Source organism: Populus alba, chromosome 4 (assembly GCF_005239225.2).
Source record: "Populus alba chromosome 4, ASM523922v2, whole genome shotgun sequence".
Taxonomy (NCBI): Eukaryota; Viridiplantae; Streptophyta; class Magnoliopsida; order Malpighiales; family Salicaceae; genus Populus; species Populus alba.
In genome coordinates, this window is record NC_133287.1 from 19,014,723 (window position 1) to 19,037,304 (window position 22,582).

Genomic DNA, 22,582 nt, shown 5'->3' on the forward strand with positions numbered 1-22,582 from the left:
TCATCCACAATAAAAATCCTAGCAATTTAGGCCAATTGTTGAAGTTTAATTGAAAAATACTTATTTTGGGTGCAAAGATTTTGTACTAACCATAAACAAAATGATGGAAATAAATGATGATGAGTTTGTTTTTCGAAAGATAATAGTGATGGTCAATTTTATTTTAGATGGCAAGGGTCGAAATTAGTAATCGCAATTCATTTCAATAGGGCTCACGAGCCCATTTTACTATAAGGCTTGACTCAATACAGATAATTAGTGGGCTAAATTGATAGGTTAAAGTAAGTAAAGAAAGGCCGGCAAAAGAGAAAATGAATCTTGTATTGCAAAACGGTTATGTTACAAGCAAATCTTTTTTTTTTTTGGGCTATTTATTTGATTTCCTGCAAACAAATTTAACAATTACATATTAAAAAAAATACTTATATATGAAAATCCCTCCTTTCAACGTTACATATTTATTCAATTACTTGGGCTTGAACCACTGGAATTTATTATCGTTCTCTTTGATAACATATACTCCGGCAGCCATCAAAGACACGCTAAGAATCAAACCAATGATTCCAAGTCCCCAATTAAGGTACCACATCTTGCTATACTTGTTCGGTTTCCTCATCTTAAGCCACATGAAGCATGGATAAGCCAATGTGACCGGCAGTGATATTCCTCCGACTAGACCACCTACGCTTCCAATAGATGGGATTGCGACGGCCAAAAAGAAGACACCATACCCGAAGAACGCCCTCAAAATCACTCGGAGCCACCATTGGCATGGCCTCTTCATCCTCTTAGTGAAAATTGACTCTAACTCATCAAACATTGGCATGGCGTAGATTTGGAAAGAGCTGAGAGCGTTTACTATGATAAGTAAGCTAACGAGTCCCATGATAAATTGTGAGGTGTCACTCCTTCGGTATGCATAGAAGGCAGATTGCAAACCACCATTTTTTGGTATCTGAAAACCAAGACAAGATCTGCTTTCTTTAGATTTAAAAGAAGAAGAAGAAGAAGAAGAAGAAGAAGAAAACCACCTACACCAAAACTAATATGGAAAAACGTAAATGTGAAAATTATAGAAAGTACCCTTTGACCGTATGCCCAGAAGCCTCCAATTGCAAGGGGGAATATACATGCTGCAATAACTGTATAAGCAGCCTTGGCGCCCCTCCACATTGGCACACGAGATGGGTGCTTCTCACTTGAAGGCATAGTAGCCTGCAAAAAACATCAAATTGTACCCAAAACAGCTTTAGGAATTTAGGGTTATTTTCTAATCCTAGTAAAATGAAGAGCATGCTATAATCTTCGCTATAATAATCTGTTGTACATTAGATGTCACATTTGACAAACAACCTTGGTAAATGTTAATGCCCATGATCTCAATAATTGAAAATCAAATAGTAGTTTTAATTTATTTTAAGTCAAAGGTCAAAGGTCAACTATTGTTGCTGGGAGTTTTTCTACATTATTTACATAGACTTGCAAGTTACATTAAAAAGAATTGACATGGAATAAAGACTTCAACAAAACTATTTCAATAAATAAATAAAGAAGTTACTCTAACAAAAAATTTCCCTTGGTCAGAAGATTGAGAAAAAAAGGTTAAAGTTAAAGGTAAATCAAGAAAAATCTGCAAAATTAAAGTATTTTTAATTCCCTTCTAAAACATGCTCTCACAGCACTAGTGAATATGCATTAATATTTTCAAAATTAAAAAATCTCTTACACTATTACCTATATTTCCACAAATTTCCAGCCATCAAGACCAAGTAAGTAAATCGTTAACATTTTCCCTTAAGGTACACATAAGAGATCAACAACTCTGATAAAACTCAACCTATGTTGTTAACATACTCAGTTCCTTGCTCATGCTTGAATTGCTTCCTCTATTTATGCAAGAACAGTTCTTAAAACACTATCCTTGCTTGATTCACAAAGCAATATATAAGGGTGGCACAAAAAAAAAAAAGGAAAATTTGAGAACTAGCTAAACATTTTGGTACCTGGATCTCAAGTATAAGATTGTGGCCTCTAAATGCAAAAGCAACAATGCCAAGTGCGTTAAGAACTTCAAAAAGCCTATCAACCTCCTTTGGTCCACGAACTGGTTTGTATGAAATTCCAGGCAGCCGGTCCTTGTTAACAGAAACCATCCACATAATTGTGCAGTACATAACAGCCGTGATGGATCCGATTAGGGAGACACCAGCTATTGAGTTCAAGTTTGGCAGCTGAGACAGAAGAACTGCAGCACTAGCAAACACCAGGTACCATTCCACTGGTGTTAATGTTTTGACTGTGCATGATTGACCACATACAGTCTGGAAAAATAATTTTGATGTTGATCCTCCAATTATGTTTAGAGCCACACATGTGCCTATTGATAGGTACAATATTGGGAACAGGCCTAGCCACTTTGCTTTCTTCTCACCTGAATTGTATAAGAAGCCATAATTTAGAACATATTAGTAGTCAAATAAGCACAATTCTTGTATTTGTAGCAATATCAGGGTGAGTTTTCTTTTGCATGTTAAGTTTCAGAAAAATAATATTTTGGTCAGTTGAATTTATAATTATCTTTTATTGAATCAAAAACATTTTTTTTATATTTGTTAATAGTTCAACAAAAAGATGAACACATACCGAAATTTGCACTCATAATTTGAAGATATCTGCTGTAGCGAACGCCAGTTTCAGTATTTTCATGGAGTTGCACAAGTAAATAAAGGGTGTAAAGCTGCCATGCGAAAGCAACAGTCAAGGCTATGATCCCCCATGCCCTGTAACAGAAAAATGATTAAGCTCTCTCTGCTATAGTCTCCAAATTGGTTCAGTAACTAAAACTTGTTGAATCAAAGAATTAAGTACGATATTTTCACCTACCAGCCAAGGACAGTGAAGGCGACAGGGAGCACAAGTGCTTGAAAACCAATTCCTGAGCAAAGGCAATGAAACGCTGCATACCATGCGTTTCCATTTCGGGACTCGGTGATAGGAAGCCAAGCATCTTCAGGGTCTAGTCTAGTGAGCTTGAGAGCCCTTCTAATAGGACTACCTATAGGGGTAATAAAGCGAGGTGTTCTAATTCTTGGGGTTGCATTTCTTGGGGTTGAGTTTTTGGGGGTTTTGCTTGGAACAATATGATCTGGTGTGAGCAAAGGTGATCTAGACAACGAGGGTGAATGAAATTGCGACGGAGGAGCTGATATCGGTGGCGCTGGTGCCACTGAGGCTGGTCTTGGTGTCACAGGAGTAGAGTTTGCATCAACAACTTCACCCATTATTTTCTTTTCTTTTAGTATTCTTCTGGTCCTCCCTTTGCTCACAAACTAAATAGTGAAGTTAGACTATATATATAGACCTTGATTTCCTTATTTTATGCATTAAAAATTCCAAAACCTCATATGGTCTTAAAGGGCGTGTAAACGGGAGACAATGCTTGGATAATTTGTAGAATTTCTTAGTCTAAAGAAAGGGTTACAAAATATTCTAAAAGGGTTTCTAAGACGTGGGAAAAAATTAAAGATTTCTAGCAGCCAACCGTAGACCAGCTATACTTTGTCAAACTAGTGACTCTCTGATTCTTTCTTTTCAGGACTGCCGGTCATAATACGTCGGCTGCCAAAAAAATGGTCAGCACTACGGGATGCATACCCCATGCATTAACTAAAAAAAGCCCTTATCTTTATCCGACTTTGACTTGGAATTAGTCCTGGATAATATAAGCTAAAGTAAGCCTTTTCTAAAACCAAAATTAAGAACTTAGGTGAAAGTAAAGTTGCTTGATTCGAATTATCTACGATCACCTACCATTTTTTTAATTAATCCTACCCAAGAAGGTGAGTTTACAAGGTAATTAAGAGGGAGAAGCACGAGCAGAACAGCTCATAGAGGCTTAGAGTTCCTCGACATGGGAATTTTATGGCAGCTAAAAAGTTTCTTGATTCCCACATCGTGCACAGCTTAATTTTATTAATTGTAAAATTATTAATATATGATTAGGATTTTTTTCTCCTGGCTCTTTTCACATCACTGGATTACTCTAATTAACATTGTTATTACTTTAGTAAGGTTTGATTGGTGGAACTAGCTAAAGAAAAAAAAATATATATATTTGAACAAGAGAAAAATGGTCCGAGTGTGCGGTTTTAGTCAAACATCATAAAATTACTGATCTACATGAAAGATAAAATAAACAGGGGTAAAAAACTAATTAATGAAGGATTTATATGGTTGTATTTCAATGAAGTCTGCTGCTGAAAATAGATATGAAACCACCTGGATTGTTCTCATGCTACTGTCAACAATACATTTGGGAGTGCAATCGACCTGCTATTCTGAAAAAAAATTATTTTTTAGTTTGTTTTAATTTTTTATAGATTATTTTAATATACTGATACTAATAAAAATTTTAAAATAAAAAAAATATTATTTTAATATATTTTCTAACAAAAAAAATATTATAAAAATAACTTTGATGACATTTTCAAACCGCCTACAGTTTCTTTTTGTTATGTCTTTTTTTAGTGCAGATAAAATTTGGGTTTGAGTCTCATTATTGCTGCATTGTGAATTATTTATAAAGGGAAAAAGGAGCTTCTAGGGAACATTTTCAACTTTTAATATTTTTGTAAATCGTTCACACAAGGTAGATTAATGTAAATTGGGTTCAGCAAAATCTTTTTTCAGACTTGAGGTAATAAATTATGTTAGATGATTAGAAGAATAGAATTTCGTAATATCTGATGTCAACAATTTTAATAATTAAATCTGCAAAGTCAACCGAAACGTTTGAATTTTCTGTCCTGTACTTTAAATCATCTCATGCACTTTGGATCAGACCAGAAATTAAATTAAATTATATATAACGTTAACGAAACATTTTAAACTGGGGAGAATAATTGCTTGGAATCGTTTGACGGTGGATGAAAAGACACGTGACAGTTCTGATTATTAATAGGTAGTTAACCAATTCATTTAATATCTGCTTGTACATACATGCAAGAGGCAAATTGATGATTTTATAGAATTTGATACGTTTTAAATAAGATTATTTGATGTTTAGATAATAGTTAATTTTATATTTATATCAATATTTTTTTTTTGTTTATAGCCTAAAAAATATATGATTGATGATAGAAGTTCAGTTATTTATAAATTAGTCTTTTTTTTGGAGTTTAGGGATCATTCATTAATAAAACCAGTGATTTTTAGATAAATAATTGTAATAAATAAAAAAAAAGCTTTAAATTTCAAAAGCAAGAATGTTTGTTCTTGTTTTAGTATAATAAATACTTTAAGAATTAAGACATGAATGCTTGAAGAGTAGAAATTATGAACTCTTTACCTGGATGATTCACGAGATATTTATAATTCTTAAATTTTATTGTTTTGGTAGAGTGGAGGAGTTGGAGAATTATTTTCTCCTAATAGCATGAATGAGGGATAATAATCTCTCACACTTTATTAATGAGAGATAAAATCTCTTATACGTTATTAATGAGAGACAAATATAATTTACAGATAATTAACGAGATGATAATATAATAGGTATTTGAAAAACCTTTTATACACCTATAAATGTTAATAGATGGTTACTCTTAACAAGCATGTTGGGTTTCACACCTTGTCAAACCCACATTGACTTGGAATCAATACATTGCTAAACTTAAGTATATTGAGTTTGACAACATGTCAAACTCACATTCACTTTAGCTCAGCACGTAGCCGAATCCAAGTACATTAGGTCCAGCACCTTATTAGATCCATGTTGACTTAGGCTTAATACGTGGTCTAACCCAAGTATGTGTATTGGATTTGACAACTTATCAAACCTATATAAATATAATAGATCTAGTGATTTGCTAGACCATGTTTATTTGGGCTCAACACATAATCAAACCTAATTATATTGTGTAAAACATCACATAAAAGTAGAGCCATAGGAAGTAAGGTTTCAATGAGTAATGTAAACTTTAGATAAAAAAATATGAATAGATGATGGATATTGTAAACCCGGGTAAAATCTATAAGGATAGTGAAGTAAATATTATGTTATATAAGTGAATCGACTATTTAGATGGGGATGATGATAGATTTGGAAATGTGAAAAAAAAATGTTTGTGTTAATTTTAAAAATAGAAATACGAGAAATAACCAAAAAAATAAAAAAGTATAGAATGCAAATAAAAATTAAATAAAAGTTATTTATCAGAAAAGAAGAGTTATGAGATAAATTTTAATGAATTTTGATTTCACTCAATCAAAATTTGGTTTAAACAAGTATTAGGATATGGAAAATATGACCTGACAAACATAAAATGATATAATGTAAACCAGTAACCTAAAAATTTATAAAGTAATGATAAATATGGAGATTTTTTTATATAAATTTGGGTTGAAAATATTTAGAAAATTATTTTGGAATTTTCAAATAAATTAATGTATTGTTTTACACGTGAATGACCTTGACCGCTGATATAAGCCCCACGCGCAATCGTGCAGTTTTTAAACTGAAAAGAGGTGAAATTTAGGGGAAATTATATTATAAATAGGGATGGAAGTTCCTAATAAATTAGTTAAAAATATGGATGATTTAAGTAGGTAAAACAGTTCAAAAATTCATAGTTTTTGCGTTAAAAATTACTTGTTGTCCAGTTTTACACTATCATGTATAATTTTCAATGTGATTGTTGGATAAGGCGGAAATGTTGCGAGTAATCTACTGGCATATCTTTCTATTTTAGGTTAAAATTTCAGGCAAATCAAAGTTTGGAAAAGTTTCACAATAGTACTATAGTTCGAGTAAAATAACATACGGACAATAAGTAAGGTAAAATTGGAAATTTAGCCAAAAACTCTTTCCTTTTCTTTGAAAAACCTGATGTGCAGACCAGAGGGAGAACATCTTGTGGCTTCTAATTCTCTTTTTTCTCCATTCTTTCTTTCTTTCTTTCTTTTCTTAAGAGAAATCGTAAATTAAGGAGTTTGATCTCTCCATGTTACAAGTGTGGGTAAATGATCAAAACATGTAAACACTACACTAAGGAAGCAAGTGAAAAAAGAAAAAGAGAGTGAGCAACAGGGAGGGATTTCATGGCAGCTTGGGGGGAGAAGAAGAACGGTTGGAAAAATTCGACTAAGAGCATTTTGAAGCTTATTTTGATGAATGGTAAAGATTTCTAACCTCATTTATACAAGTTTAAGTGAGATTATCTTCATTTGGCCTGGTAAATTAATTACATTAGATTTGAAAACTTGTCAGAATAATGTTCACTTGAACTCACTATACGGCAAAACCAAAATATATTGGGTATGATAACTCACTAGATTCATGTTTATTTAGGCTTAACATGTGATTGAACCCAAATATATTAGGTCTGGTAACTTGTCTGATCCATGTTCACTTGGGCTTAGCATGTGGCTAATCCCAAATATATTAGACCTGACAACTCGTCAAATTCACATTCACTTGAGCTTAATGCATAATCAAATCCAAGTATATTAGGTCTACCACCTTACCAGACTCACATTGATTTAAGCTTAACACATGATTGAACTCGAGTATATTGGGTTTGATAAGATGTTCGCTTGAGTTATCATCTTTTTATGGGTTTAGACTTTTTAACAAAGCATAAAAAATAATGACTCATCATAAATCTTAATTATTATTTTATCTTGTTTGTTAGGATGAAAAGAATTTGTCTGGAGAATTGCATAAAGATAAAGAATGATTTACACATTAATTTCTGTTAGTTAAAATCTCTAACTAATTAGTAATTCATGATAAAATATAATAATGTTGCATGATTTATAGATGTTTAATGGTCCATGAAAAAAATTTATACATGAAAAAAAAAAAATTCTATGTTGTCGGCTGGCCGCTAGCCTGGATTAATTTTAATTTTTTATAATTTAAAATTAAAATTTTTTAGCGTTTTTTAAATCATTTTAATGACTGATTTCAAAAATAATTTTTAATATATATTATTTTGATATATTTCTAAATGAAAAACATTTTGAAAAATAACCGCATTCATACTCCAAATAATAAGTAATTGATTTGACGAATTAAGATTAATTGATTGATAAGTGGACTATAGTTATATATTAACGAGAGAATGAACTATGGTGTGCTATTTTTAGCAGGTTGTAGAAATACTGTACTTTTAGAGAGTGACTTTGGAATTTATGGCCTTAGCTACATGATACCAAAACCTTCAAAAAAACATTACCAACTTGTATGCGGAGGCTTGGACCTGATTCTCCAGCTTCAGATTCAAAGTAGGCATATACAAGAAAACAACAATTGATTATATAGATTTCTATAAGTTGTCTAAGGAAAAAATATTTACTAATGATGAGATTAAGATTAGTTTTCATGCATAAGATGCAAGTGGATATAATATTTGTTAGGAAATGGTCGGTGCAGGTTTACAGCTATCATTTAACATTGAATTAAATTTAAAAATGAGCTTTTCAAATTATATTTTTTTTACTATTATTTCCACGAGTTTCATAGGCTAGTCCAAGTTAATCAAGTGGATTAATATTTTTCTATCTTAATATTAAATCAAAAAATTATTTAATTCACCATTAAAATCTATCTCTTTTTTATAAGACACGCCACCAATACTTGGACTTTTTGCACTTTAAAATGTTCTTGCTCCTGCACACAGCACAAGCAAATAGACTAGTGGATTACTAATTATGCTCTTAAGATCATTAATTTGGAACTAGCTAGATAATTAGAGCTTTTGATATGGTTTATTTTTGTAGTACCAGACAATGGAACTTGAAAGCAAAAGCATTATTTGGTTTCTCAAAGGATTATTCCATTTGAATGGGTCTGAAGAAGCCTTGGGATCTAATTTAAGTGATTTTTATATTATTTATTGGTTCTTTCATTCTGTTAGAGAAAATGATTGATTAATAATCAATAATAATAATAAAATGATTGAATTTTTTGAAGTTTATTCACTATTATAAAATGGGGTGCCGGTCAATTACAAAATTAGTGACAATTTCAGAAATTACGAGGCTGTTTATTTATACGGCTGTAGTTGTGTTTTAATTACAATGTAGCTTGCAGTCATTTAGTAATGAAAAAAAAGTAATTTATTGTTCATGGATCCCACATGTTTTTTGCGTTAGAAACGCAGTTAAAGAAAAGCAAGAAATTCTTGTTTTTTTTGCACTGTTTATACTAATTGCACTGTTCAATGAACAGTGCAATTTGCATGAACAGTGTACATTGATACACTGTTCACTTAAAAACAATAAATGACGCAATTCACTTGTTGTGTTCACATAAACAGTTTTAGTTTTTTTTTTCTTTAGTGTGTTAATTTTTAACATTTTTTTTTTATAAAAAAACTAGTCTAGAGTGAATTAAATTCACTTGTACTGTGATGTGAATAATATTTTTTTTTTCTCAAAAAACTAGTATAGAGTGAATTAAATTCACTCGCACTGTAATATCAATTTTATACCTAATAATATTTTATCTAATTTTATTACATGCTTAAAAAATTATGAAAACTGTAGTTCTTGTCGGATGTATTTCGTACGTAATAGAATTGTAAATAGTTTCATGGAATAATAAAAAATATTTTATATAAAGTATTATTTATTTCATGATGTAATAGCAATAATAAAATCTATAATATTTAAATTAAAAATCATCAATATTAATATATATTTTTTAAAATTATTTTATAACTTCAATTTCAAAAGTATTTTTAACCAAATACGTTAAATTATTTTTTATTTAATTTTATTTTTAACCATAGTTTTAACTAAACATCTACTTTTACAACCCAACCTTAATTAAAAATATTTTTTTTTTTCAAATCACAAAAACAATAATGACGGCAGTATCACAGACACTCTACATACCAAAGACTGCTGGCTAGTTTGTCCTTTACCGGGACAAGAACACAATGAAAATGATCTACTACTAATCATTGACATAGCCACTGTCTTTTCCATTTCTTTATCGACTATCCTTGGAACAAAGACACTGCATGTTCCACGAGGACTGCATTACATGGTAATGTGATCGGTCTAACAATGTTGCTGTTTAAAGTATGAAATAGGAACATGAAACGTCTTTTTTTTTTCTTTTTTTTTATTTATTTACGTGGGTGTCCGGGTCAGCTTACACGCACCACGACTAATCCCACGGTTCACTGAACATCCTGCAAACCTAGTGAGCATGTAAAGCACCGCGGGGGTGACAGGCATGCACGGTGAGGTTTGAACCCATGATGCAGAGGAAGGGAACAAGTCCCTTCAACCGCTGGGCCAAGACCTCAAGTGCAACATGAAACGTCTTTGATCAGCTGTGTAGACGACAAAATGGCCCATATCTGCTACTGTTAAGGTATGAATAGACTAAATTGCATAGTTATCAATGCATACCGGGGTTGACCTGGTTAAAAAACCAGGTCCTAAATTACATGGATTAATCTAGATTAACCTAAAAAAATTTAAAATAATATTTGAAATTTTAATATTTCAGATGAAAAAATTAAAAAATAATCCATATGAATATAAGCTATACATATTGTAAATAATGAAATTTAAAATATTTTTTTTATCTCATATTAAAAAAAATATAAATTTTTTTTCTTGTGAATATAGAATATATATACTAAAAGGTTTTAAATCTTACAAATCTCATATTGAAAAATAAAATATTTTTTTAGTATTTATATAATAAACTTTGAAAAGGATTAATAATTAACTAAATATATATATATATATATATTAAAAAAAAATTATCTACTAGGTTTTTTCACATCAATCAAATTCTAAATTGATTTAACAGGTCAAACAGTTTTTTCTAAGCCAGTTGCAGCCCGAGTCTCAAATGAGTGCAGGTTAGATTAGATTTGATGTTACCCTTCCCATGTGAACGTGACGATTTGTGAGTGCCAAGATTGAGATTGGACAGGAAGTAACTTTTTATTTTTTTGGATTTTTTGAAAAAAAAAACTACATGTTACTCGCTACTGTTGTGAAAAGGGAAGCACTATTATTAAACCTGATAAATCAACTCGTCCTTCATCCAGATTAGAGCCCAGACTGGATGTCAAAAAAAGTCAACCCATCTGGTTAATTCAGGATACACACAAAAACTAGGTTGATTTTTTAAACAAAATTCTAAATGAGATCATTTTGACTTTAGAAAATTAATTTAAATCAACCCACCGATCCATAACCTGGATATATAGAGTCGGGCAGGGCAGGCCAGGTTTAATAGCTATATAGGGAAGTGCTGAAATGGGTAATGACTCTTAATTACCCATGATAGGAAAGACACGAATTAGGTTAGGAGGCATGATTGCCATAGCTAACATGCTAATCATCCTAAATTGAATTTACATGGCATGGCAAGGAAGCAAACCAAACCAAGCTGAAAATCAGGCATCACCAAACCTAACTACATGAAAACCATGCACATACACCTCCCAAACAGAGAAGATGGAATGGGCAACCCAAACCAAATCCAAATCCAAATCCAGCCAGCCTCACGTTGGATCAGCACTTTTCCCGACACAAAAACACCCGCATGCATAACCTGCAAACATCCTGCATAATGCATCAATAAAGCGAAGAGGACCTACGAATGCAAATCACCTTACCATAACAGCCCAGTTCTTGGTGGCTTTGATGGAGAAAGAGAAGAGGAGCGCGGGAAAACCGGGAGAGAGAGAGAGAGAGAGAGAGAGAGAGAGAGCAAATCACAGAAACAGAGAAGATGAGCTTAACCCAATAGCTAGCAGCCCAAACCCAGGCCCAGTAAATGAAAAACCCAAACAAAAAAACATAATGCCCCAGGCCGAATGAAGGGACATTAACCCAAGATAAAAAAAAAAAAAAAAGGCATGCTCCTAACCTAAGCCCACCAAAGTAAGCTGAATAGAAGGGGGAAAAACCAGCTAAAAAGAGCCAAGCATGAGGTATAAAAATCCAGCCAAGAAGCGCTTTGCACTGTTCCAATGAATAGAAAGTTGTCTCTTGATGTACAATGGATTCACCAATCCTTTTAGTTTTTTTTGTTATTTAGTGAAATTTCTCAAGTGATTAAGTGAACTAACAACGCAATTTTGTGGACTGTATTTAGTAATTACTCAACCAGAGCATAAAATGGGTTTTATTTTAACTAGGATGTATCTTGGGGTTGTCAAAACGAGGGATCCAGATTAATTTATTGTAGAATCTCAACAATTCTGAGATATGATGAATTCCATTGTCCAAGAAAGAACAACCATACATGACAAAAGATGTTGAATTTCATTAATGTATCGATGTGTATGCTAATATTGTAATGTATTTCAGAAGCTACAAATTGACAATTGGTGATGTCTAACATCATGATGAAGATATAAAGATGATGAACATCGGTTGCTGGCTATGGTGACCAGTAATGCTTTCTCTATATCTTTAGCCACATTCTGCTGGATCAAGGTGATTGCGTATTCCATGAAGGTAGCATCACACGGCAATGTGATAGGTCCATCGCTTGTTAATCCAAACTCTTCTTCTGCTAGATTGAACAGCTCTCTAACAATTTCATTGTTAAGGTAATTCAAGGGAAGCACAAAGCGTTTCTTATCGGTAGTGTACACAACAAAGTGACCCTTCTCTGCTGTTGATGATGTGCTGCGGTCATCTGAGTCTAGACTGCTAATGGTTTGCGGCAGTGTGAGCCTTTTTCGCCTAATGGCAGCCAGTTTCTGCCATTTTCTTGCTAATTTGATGAGCTTCTTAGCACTGATCATCTTGAGAGTGGTTAATCTAAGAAAAGAGATGTTTAGATCTTGAAATAAGGAAATGTTAATCTTGTGATGGATGGAAGGAAATGGAAGTGAGCTCATTATTTATAGACAAAGCTAGAGAAAATATAATCAACATTTTCAAGAGTTCAGGCAGATATGCAAAGCAAAACCATGTGAGAGGTGGGCTACGTGGGGTTCTTTGGGAGGTGGAGCTGTTTGCCAATGTGGGAGCATGGAAGGCATGCATGTTTTTTTTTTTTTTTTGTTCAGTCAAACGGTTTAGCATTAAAACAGGTCCAAATTTGGTCTCATGATCCTAGCTTGCATCAAACTTTGTGACCACAAAATTGAATCTGGATCACATCCAAGAAATAAGCATGTGCATTGCAAGATATGAGCATGTTGATCCCGAGTCAGGATGAACGAGCAAACAGGAAATATGTGATTCAATCAATCCTACTTTTATGGGTTCATAGACTCAGTCCATATATGATCAGATTGCGTTGTGGGGAGATGGATTAGTAACAAGGAAGCTAAAAAGCTGTCTAAAGAACCAAAGTGACTGGTGGTCAGGCATTCAGGTTAGAGAAGAATATTTGTCCCAAAGACATAAAATCATCCATACCGTACGCTTGCCCATGGATATTATGTGTCATTTGAACAATTGACAAGATTTCAAATTTCTGTATAGAACATGGGTTGCTTCAGTATCATTTATACTGCTAATCAAGTTATTTCAGTATCGTTTGACGGATTAATTTAATTTATTTAAGTTTATTTATTTATTTTTTTAAATTAATTTTATTTTTAATTTCATCATTTTACATTTGATTGATTATAAATTAAACTTTGTTATTTATTTTAGTTTATTTTCTATGAAATTATCTTAATCTTATAATCCAAGTCATAAATTTTATAAGTTAATCTGGGTAGATTTAAATCATTTTATTATGTTCTTTTTTTAGATTTAATTTTTTTTTTAATTTCAACATTCAACAATAAATTTATTGTGAATTGAGCTTCATAATATATTTTAATTTATTTTATTTGAGGTTATCATGGTTTCATAATCTAGGTCGTGAATTGAAAAAGTTAACTCAGGTTAACCCGTATTTAGAGGTGAGTAAAAAAACTGAAAAACCAATTAAACAGAGAAAACAAAAAAAAAAACCGAAAAAACCGAACTGTGAAAAAAACCTAATTAAACTGATTAAAATTTTAAAAAACCAACCGGTTTGGTTTAATTTCGGTTTTATAAGCCTAAAACTGAAAAAATCAAACCGAACCTAAACAAAAAAAAAATCAGAAAAAAACTGAATCAAACCAAAAAAACCGAGTCAAAATAAAAAAATCAAGATAAACCGGATAATATTATATTTGGATTTGAATTGAAATTATGTTTAAAATTTAAATTGTATAATTTTAAATTAATTTATATTTGGATTTAAATTGAAATTATGTTTAATGAATTAATATATATATATATATATATATATATATATATATATATATATATATATATATATATATATAATGACATGTCAAAAAGCTTGAGACGGAAACATATCTTTCCAATTGAAAAAACAGAATAACAACCGCAACGGAATTGACAATGCTTTGTTCCCCATAGCTAAAAAGCAGTCTAAAGAAGCAGAGTGACTGGTGGTCAAATTTGTCCCAAAGGCATAAAGTCATCCATACTGTACGCTTGGCCATGGATATTATGTGTTATTTGTACCTATCTTCTTGCTGTGCACCATGTTTTCTGTTTGTTGATCCACCTACTGGTAGTCTAAATAATCCAGCTAACAAAAACGATCGTCACTGCTTCACAAATTATAGTCATCATAAAACCAAAAGTCCATGATTTTGTTCGAAACTTTCTGCATCTTAAGAAGATATAGTTGAAATTGCCTTTTATGTGTGACCATTAATTAGTATAGATTCATCAATACCAGCTCATATGCACCTTTAAGAACACATTTTTGGGGTTAAAACTTCTAATTGAGAATGCCAATAACAATATTGTATACTCTTAAAAAAAGAAGAACAATTTAGAAACGATTTGAGTCTATATAGCTAGAAATCACCTGTCACTGATGTAGCTTCTTATACAGGAAGTAACATGTTTTGGATTTAAACAGAAGCTACTGGTTTGATAAATGAGAGAAGCTAGAAATTGAATTGAAGTCTACATAAAGTAAAAGTTTAATGTCAGATACTTGAATCATTGCCATGATTCAGACTTAAAAAGATACATTTAGTGGCTCCCTCCTTACAATTTTTGTTGAGGTACTTGATCAGGATAGGTATGGATTTTAGTTTTAACTGAGATGGATCTAGGGGCCGGGATACCAAAGAGTTGTTGTATGAAAAATCAGTAAAACATGACAAAAATTCTTGAATCTCGTCAATGTATCAATGTGTTTATTAACTTTGTAATGTGTTTCAGAAGATAAAAAATTGGCAACTGTTGATTTCTAACATCTTGATGAAAATACAGAGATCATACGATGAGCATCGACTGCTGAATATGGTCATCAGCAATGCTTTCTCTACATCACATGGCAATATGAGAGGTCCGTTGCTTGTTAATCCAAGTTCTTCTTCTGCTAGACTGAATACCTCTCTCTAAGAATTTCATTGTTAAGGTAATCCAAGGGGATCACAAAGCATTTTTCGTCAGTGGTGTACACGACAAAGTGACCTTTCTCTACTGTCGATGATGTGTTGCAGTCGTCTGAATCTAAACTGCTAATTGTTTGTGGCAAGGTGATCCTTTTTTCCCCTAATAACAGCCAGTTTCCTCCATTTCCTTGCCAATTTGACGAGCTTCTTAGCACTGATCATCTTGCGGCCGAATAAACTAAGAAAAGGAGTTATTTAGACCTTAGAATATTGAAATGCTACTCTTCTGTTGGATGGAAGGAAATGGAAGTGAGTTGATTATATATACACACAGCCAATTCCATTGCCGACACCTTCAACACACCTGGATACATGCAAAGCAAAACCATGTGAGAGTTTGGTTTTGTGGGGTGGACATGTTTGCCCATGTTGGAGCATGGAAGTATGCATACTTGTATGTTTTCAGTCAAGTAAAAGGTCCAACTTTTGTGTCTCTTGATCTAGCCCAATCGAAAATTTGTGATCCATAAGAATTCAGATACATTGATAAGCCTACATGGGCATGTGAATCCATTCCTTGTGGTTTGGTGAGAGTTGCAATTCTATGCTTTGAAAAATAAGGACTATTGGCCCAACATGTCCATCAATTGTCTATCAAGTAGGAGCCACAGGTTCCTACTTGACGAGAATTGTGCCTTTTGAAGAATAATTAAATACCTTGTCCAGAAATTTACAATTGATCATACATTTTTACAATAAAACCTTGCTTGATCTTATGCCTAACCTTTTCTTTTTTGTTCTTGTCTTTGAGGCTCAAGGAGTTGGGGCAAAGTTTCGAAGATGAGCATGTCTTACAAGAATGTTCATAATCTGATGAAGCAGATATTGAGCAGTACTATCTAGTGGTAATGGAATTGGTCAGAACTTTCTCAAAATCTTTGGCTTCCCCTCGTTTGATGAGTGACAAAATGTAGTTCATGTATTCAGAATCACATGGCAATGTGATAGGCCTATCACTTGATACTCCAAACTCTTCTTCAGACATCTTGAAGAGCTCGAGAAAGATTTTGTTGCCCAGATACGCTAATGGTATCGCAAAACGCTTATAATGCCCTTTTTCAGCAACAAATGATGGAGTGTTATCATCCACTTCCATCTTGCCAGTGATTCTTGAATAAGAAATTCTTTTAATCCTTACTGCATCTATCTTCTGCCACCTCCTGGCATTTCTGATGACCCTTTTCAGACTAATCATGGTGGATTACTCAGGACTCACAACTTGATAACTTCTATATGCACAAGATTACTTAAGGCACTCCTCCCTTTCTGCATAGGATTCCTTTTCTGTGAATTCTATGTAAAAAAATATGAATATGTTGGAATATTCATGAAGGATGTCAAAAAATTTATTCAAGCAGATAATCTACCAAAATATGTAATTTGGCAGAGCCTCATCATCATGTGGGCAAAAACTAACTGAACATATTCAAACCAAAGACAGTAACACGAAGGTTTTCAAGGTTTGGAATCTGGCCTCTAACCATAAAGAAAACAAAAATAATTCATTAAATTCTCTCTGTGCTTATGATTATCTTTTTCTATCCGCCCAAACCCTACATGCCAAAATACAAAAACCGCAACCATTCTGGAGTCCAAACAAATTTCAGAACTGAAAGATTAATGTCAAAACGTTGGCGTATAATTAGTATCATAATGCTATCTTCAGGAGCCATTCTTATTAGCATCCATTTTGAGTCTGTGCCCACTTCCTTGCCAATTAGAACATAGGAACGGGTTCTTAGATCATGGTTTGAAAGAAAATTAGAATAAGAGATAGAACAGGATTCCAGGTGGGTTTTTTGCATGCCTGTTTGTTTTTGTGGAGTTCCCAACAGCTCAAGTTGGCCCATGTAATTTCTTGCCTATCCGTAAGTATTACAATCTTGAAAATCAAATCCTGTGCATTAGCCTCCATGGTCCATTTGGGTGTTTTAGTTTGATTATTTTTTTTTTTTAAAGGAAGTGTCTGGGAACGGGTTGAAACCGCATTTCCATAACATTTATTTTTTTTTTATTTTGCTAAAATTTAATATGGTTTATATGTTTTGAATTGTTTTGATGTACTAATATCAAAAATAATTTTTAAAAAATAAAAAAAAATATTATTAATATATAATTTAACATAAAAAATTATTTAAAAAATAATTACTATCATATTATCAAACATCCATTAAATCTTAGATGGTCATGGATGGTCGGTTTGCCAAAGACCAGGAACAACCTCCTAAAACCCAAAAAGTACAGCATCCATGACCAGGGCAAGGCAGCTGGATCCGGTTGCCTTGAATTAATGATGCCTGATTTTAGTGGTGTACACTAGGAATCCCAAAAAAAAGTGACCCAATGGATGACAAATGTCCCAAGCATCAAGTCTTTTTGAGGATGACAGTTGGAACACAAAGGAACCTTGACTTTAGGAGGAAAAGAGAACCTAGGCAAAAAGTCAGAGGAATTGGTAGGCAGTGGATCCATAAAGAACCCATTGTCTTTTATCAAATCTAATGTCCCGATTGCTTGTTTCTATCACATTAAAGAAATTGGACCTCGTGAAAAAATCTATCCCAGCAAAATGTGGATCTTGACATATGAAATGACTCAGCAATTGCAAAGGCATACAACCCTAAGAGCTTTTGTATAAAATCACTCTGAATTCCACTTCCAAGCATGCCCAACTATGGATATTTTGCATTATATAACTAATAATATTGCCCGTGAATGATCGTTTCTTTCATATCTTATCCCCATGATTATCGTACGATATAGGGAGAGATAAGAGTTATTGATGAGGGTAAAGAAACAGCAGGCTCTGTAAATATCAGACCAACCACAGCAACCCACAGCTGTTCGATTTTGGCAATATTCTTGCTTGACAAAGGGGACTAGTGTAAGCGCACTTGTTCTTGTCCTGCCACTCTTGAATAAGCATTGATCATCTTCACCAAACTTTTATCCTCCAAAATGTTCTTTTCTTTCATTTCTGGGACATACGCGTAAGCACCTTTAACAAGGCTCGTCAAATGGCAAAATTAATGTTAAAACACATATAATTGTTATGGAAATATTTAACTATTAACAAACACATATAATTGATGCTCCAGGGATATTATCTTTTATTGTTTCACTTTATATATATAGTTGTTAAAGAATCAGCTTAATAAAAAATAAAATGGTGGGTTTCAATTTCAAGAGTGTTTTTCACCTTCTTCTTTTTTTGTCAAAATAAAGTATTTCAAAACTAGAAAAATATTGTTTTAGATTTTTAAAAATAACAAATAAAATGATATTGTTTTGAGATATATCTAGATAGGCTTGCCAGCCCAAAAGTTAACTTAATTAACCCGTAACCCAATCAAATTTAATAATCATGCTTCTTTTTGCTAAGAGAGTATATAAAAAATAATAACATTTGGTTTTTGAAATGTCATGGAATTTTATATAAAATTTTATATATTAAAATTAACTCAATTTTATGAATTGATATAAATTAAAAGAATTTTTTTGTTTCAAAAAGTTTGTTTTTTTTGTTGCAAAACAGATTTATTGCAGTAACGACAACAATAAACCAAGTTTTATGATTGAAAAAACATTTAGGGTGATCTACATATGGAGCAAAAGGATAATATAGAGATTCTTGTTGACAATTAGGCAACAATTGTAATATCTTATAATTTAATGTTTTATAGAAAAACTAAACATTTTAATATCAAGCTTTACTTCTGAGGTGCAGAAAAATAGATAAGTGACATTAGTTTATTGCAAATCTAAAGATCAGCTGGCAAGTTTATTTATAAAACCACTTCTAGTAAGCAAGCTTAAGCTTCTAAGGCAGAAAATTAGAATTTGTTATTCCTAAAGCAAGGATGAGTGTTGAGAATTGCTTCAAAATTGCTATAAGTCTATGTTATTTTTTATTTTATTAGCTTCGGGTATTTTGTTTCTCGCAAATAAAGTTGTCCTAGTTTTTAGGAGTTGTTTGTTTGTTAACAACTAATAGCAAATGATAGCTTGAATTTCAGATATTAATTTGCATTTCAATTTGTTTTTCAGCTATTTAAATGTAAAAAAAGATATTAAGTAATTAAATGTAATCAAATATCCCTTATAAGTTGCATTTTTGTATTCTCTATTATTCTCTGCAGTTTTAATTTCTTCTATCTCTCTGTCTTGTTTAAATTTTCACCAAAGAATTGTTTTTTACCTTTTCATTGAAGATTGGCAAACGTAGCGCAAAATCTAAGACATCTCAAGACTTCAGTATTCTTTGGAAATTTAAAAAAAAAAAAAAAAAAACGTCCAGGGAACCTCTCTCCCAAAGCATCAAAAGTGTGATTGTGTAGGGAATGGAATCAAGAAAGAAACTTCTCCTCAAGTGTGCAAAAAGCAACCTTCCCTCACCAACAAAATCCACCATTCTCTTACATAATCATAGTCTCGTTTTCTCGCTCCAAAGCTGTAAGTGCATAGACAAATAGTCGGTGCTTGACCCCATCATCTCTAGTGTCTAGCCGCGTCTTGTACCGCTCTCTTTCCTATGTAAAACCTCCACTTCTGAGCATATTTTTTATTTTATACATATAAAATAATAAACTTCATCAAGATATTCTACCTTTTTTATAGCTCTAATGCTGACCTGGAGTCCACACCGCAGCCATGCTGCCCTATAAATACCTCTTTTATTACTTCCTCTCATGTCATCAAATATCAATCCTGTGTGTTTTTATACGTTCACTAGCCTCCATTGCTTAATTTCTCTTCTGACATCTTGAAGAACAAAATGGCTCTCTTTCTTTGCTTTCTTTTCCTGGCTATCTCCTATGCTACTGCTTGTGATCGATGCGTCCACCAATCTAAGGTCGCATATTTCTCCAGAGCCTCAGCACTCTCATGTAAGGGAGTCGTGATTTCTTTTTCAATTTTAATTTTTTTTTCATAGTTTAATGAGATTTTTAAGTGGCAATATGTTTTTGTTTTGGTGCAGCTGGTGCTTGTGGATATGGTTCCATGGCGACAGGATTTAACAGCGGACACCTCGCAGCTGCTGTTTCTTCCCTTTATAAAGATGGATCTGGATGCGGTGCTTGTTTTCAGGTCAGCACCGGAGACCACCCTACTTGTCTGCTTTACCTCTTGTCGGATTTTCAGTTCATTGATCATGTTATATTGCAATTACTCGCAGATAAGATGCAAAGACACAACTTTATGCAGTAGAGAAGGGACTAGAGTGATTGTGACTGATCTCAATCGCAATAACCAGACAGACTTTGTTCTTAGCAGCAGAGCCTTCATGGCCATGGCCAACAAGGATTCGGGTCGGAACATCTTGAAACAAGGGATTGTGGAAGTGGAATATAAAAGGTGAGACCATGAATTCAAGGATTTATTTTATCTTAATTATCATGATTATTATTAATCTCTCTGGTTAAGTTAATGATCATTTTTTTTAATTAAGCAGCATGATGTTTTATTTCCTAGTTGTTTCTTCCAGTAATGGTTTGGTTGCACCAACCACATGAAGAAATCAATTTGGCATGGACAAATTTCATATAATTTTATACAGTAAAGTTGGTCTGGTTTCTTGGGACAGAGAACCAGGACAATAAATGCTAGTAACGGTCAAATAGGTTGTCCACAAAATCATAGGTAACATGACTATGACTAATAAAAATTTTGTCCATGTTTTAGGGTTCCATTGCTAAAGAAATATCATGTAAACACCAAAAAAAAAATGTAAAAAAAGTGATCTTATGCTAATTTGAATCTGCTTTGTTTCATTGATCAGGGTACCTTGTGAATACAAAAACCAGAATATGGCTGTCCGAGTAGAAGAATCAAGCAAAAACCCAAATTACTTGGCCATTAAATTGTTGTATCAAGGTGGTCAGACAGAAGTGGTAGCCATTGACTTTGCTAAGGTTAGCTTTAACTAATATATTAAGTGACATTTAGAATTTTGATAACGATTATTTTTTAAAATATTTTTTATTTTAAAATATAGTAAAATAATTTTTTATTTTTTAACATCAGTACATCAAAATGATTTATAAAATAAAAATAAATAATTTTTTGTGAAATATTGCTTGGGACACGTTCCCAAACCATGTTTATACATGCCAATCCCAGTTTATTTTTGCATTTTAAATTAATATTTTTTGGTGTTTTTCAAATTATTTTAATGTGTTGATATCGAAAATAATTTTTTTAAAAAAAATATTTTATTTTAATACATTTTCAAATAAATAAAACACTTTAAAAAACAACAACCACTCCCGAACACCATTTAAACTTATGCTGACTTTTGGATGGTTTTGCCAAATTTTCATAGGTTGGTTCTTCGAATTGGGGTTTCATGAGCCGGAACTATGGGGCAGTGTGGGACTCGGACAGAGTTCCATCAGGGGCTCTTCAATTCAGATTCGTGATAACATCTGGATATGATGGGAAATGGATTTGGGCTCGGAATGTCCTGCCTGAAGATTGGAAGCCCGGGATGACATACGATTCCGGCGTTCAGATCACTGATATTGCACAAGAGGGTTGCTCTCCATGTGATGGTGGGATTTGGAAATGAAGGTCTTGCCTTCCCACTACTGTGAATATCTCTACGCATAGAGTTTGATCTGATATAATTCTACACGACATAACTAAATAATGTAGTAGAATAGTATAAAGTTAGCACTATATATTATAGTATTAGCCACTACGCTTCAATGTTCTTTTTTCTTCTTTTTTTTCTTGCCTTGTGAGTAGGGCATGCCCTTGCTTGTGTTTAACATATTTCTTTTTCTACCCCAGTAAATAAATGCTGTCCCTCGCTCTGTCAAATGGTGGGGCAATGCATGGTTGTTGAAGGGGGTAAAGGCCATTTTAAGATTATTAATAAAATGCTGGATCATAATTAAAAGCAAAAAAAGTACATGCAATTGGTTAAGAGGGCCAAAAAGATATAAAATTAGATAATATTTTTCACTTTAACACCTCGTCGTCAAGCAATTTTTTTTGTGGTCAGATGGGCTTTTGGGATATAATAGAATAAAAGCCAGTTATCGGCATGTCATGGGTTTGTAATTAAGACCCAGCTTGTATATATAATCATCAGCTCAAAGCAGGAC

General features: G+C 32.7%; 4 protein-coding genes across 4 annotated transcripts; 1 reads left to right on the forward strand and 3 right to left on the reverse strand.

Annotated features, from left to right (window-relative positions):
- Nucleotides 1-302: 302 nt before the first annotated feature.
- On the reverse strand, nt 303-3,458 carry LOC118059807 (lysine histidine transporter-like 8). Its single transcript, XM_035072775.2, has 5 exons — nt 2,884-3,458; nt 2,644-2,780; nt 2,004-2,431; nt 1,084-1,215; nt 303-955 (listed from the first exon to the last, which is right to left on the reverse strand). Exons 1-5 carry the CDS (start codon nt 3,279-3,281, stop codon nt 467-469), a joined length of 1,584 nt encoding a protein of 527 aa, XP_034928666.1. The 5' UTR covers nt 3,282-3,458; the 3' UTR covers nt 303-466.
- Nucleotides 3,459-12,341: 8,883 nt separating this feature from the next.
- Nucleotides 12,342-12,788, reverse strand: LOC118060350 (auxin-responsive protein SAUR68). Its single transcript, XM_035073561.2, has one exon. The coding sequence runs from the start codon at nt 12,786-12,788 to the stop codon at nt 12,342-12,344; it is 447 nt and encodes a 148-aa protein (XP_034929452.1).
- Nucleotides 12,789-16,308: 3,520 nt separating this feature from the next.
- LOC118060445 (auxin-responsive protein SAUR61) lies at nt 16,309-16,668 on the reverse strand. The gene has a single exon (XM_035073670.1). It carries the CDS (start codon nt 16,666-16,668, stop codon nt 16,309-16,311), a length of 360 nt encoding a protein of 119 aa, XP_034929561.1.
- Nucleotides 16,669-20,155: 3,487 nt separating this feature from the next.
- Nucleotides 20,156-22,295, forward strand: LOC118060339 (expansin-like A2). Its single transcript, XM_035073553.2, has 5 exons — nt 20,156-20,359; nt 20,452-20,561; nt 20,650-20,828; nt 21,253-21,385; nt 21,796-22,295. Exons 1-5 carry the CDS (start codon nt 20,248-20,250, stop codon nt 22,039-22,041), a joined length of 780 nt encoding a protein of 259 aa, XP_034929444.1. The 5' UTR covers nt 20,156-20,247; the 3' UTR covers nt 22,042-22,295.
- The last annotated feature ends 287 nt before the right edge of the window (nt 22,296-22,582 follow it).

What these genes read in the sequence shown, in the direction of transcription:
- LOC118060339 (XM_035073553.2), top strand. Translation starts at nt 20,248, where the DNA reads ATGGCTCTCTTTCTTTGCTTTCTTTTCCTGGCTATCTCCTATGCTACT. An exon ending in GTGGAAGTGGAATATAAAAG is followed by an intron (nt 20,829 to 21,252) that starts GTGAGACCATGA and finishes TTCATTGATCAG; the next exon opens with GGTACCTTGTGAATACAAAA. An exon ending in TAGCCATTGACTTTGCTAAG is followed by an intron (nt 21,386 to 21,795) that starts GTTAGCTTTAAC and finishes AAATTTTCATAG; the next exon opens with GTTGGTTCTTCGAATTGGGG.
- LOC118060350 (XM_035073561.2), bottom strand. Translation starts at nt 12,788, where the DNA reads ATGATCAGTGCTAAGAAGCTCATCAAATTAGCAAGAAAATGGCAGAAA.
- LOC118059807 (XM_035072775.2), bottom strand. Translation starts at nt 3,281, where the DNA reads ATGGGTGAAGTTGTTGATGCAAACTCTACTCCTGTGACACCAAGACCA. An exon ending in GCCTTCACTGTCCTTGGCTG is followed by an intron (nt 2,781 to 2,883) that starts GTAGGTGAAAAT and finishes TTTCTGTTACAG; the next exon opens with GGCATGGGGGATCATAGCCT. An exon ending in AATTATGAGTGCAAATTTCG is followed by an intron (nt 2,432 to 2,643) that starts GTATGTGTTCAT and finishes TATACAATTCAG; the next exon opens with GTGAGAAGAAAGCAAAGTGG.
- LOC118060445 (XM_035073670.1), bottom strand. Translation starts at nt 16,668, where the DNA reads ATGATTAGTCTGAAAAGGGTCATCAGAAATGCCAGGAGGTGGCAGAAG.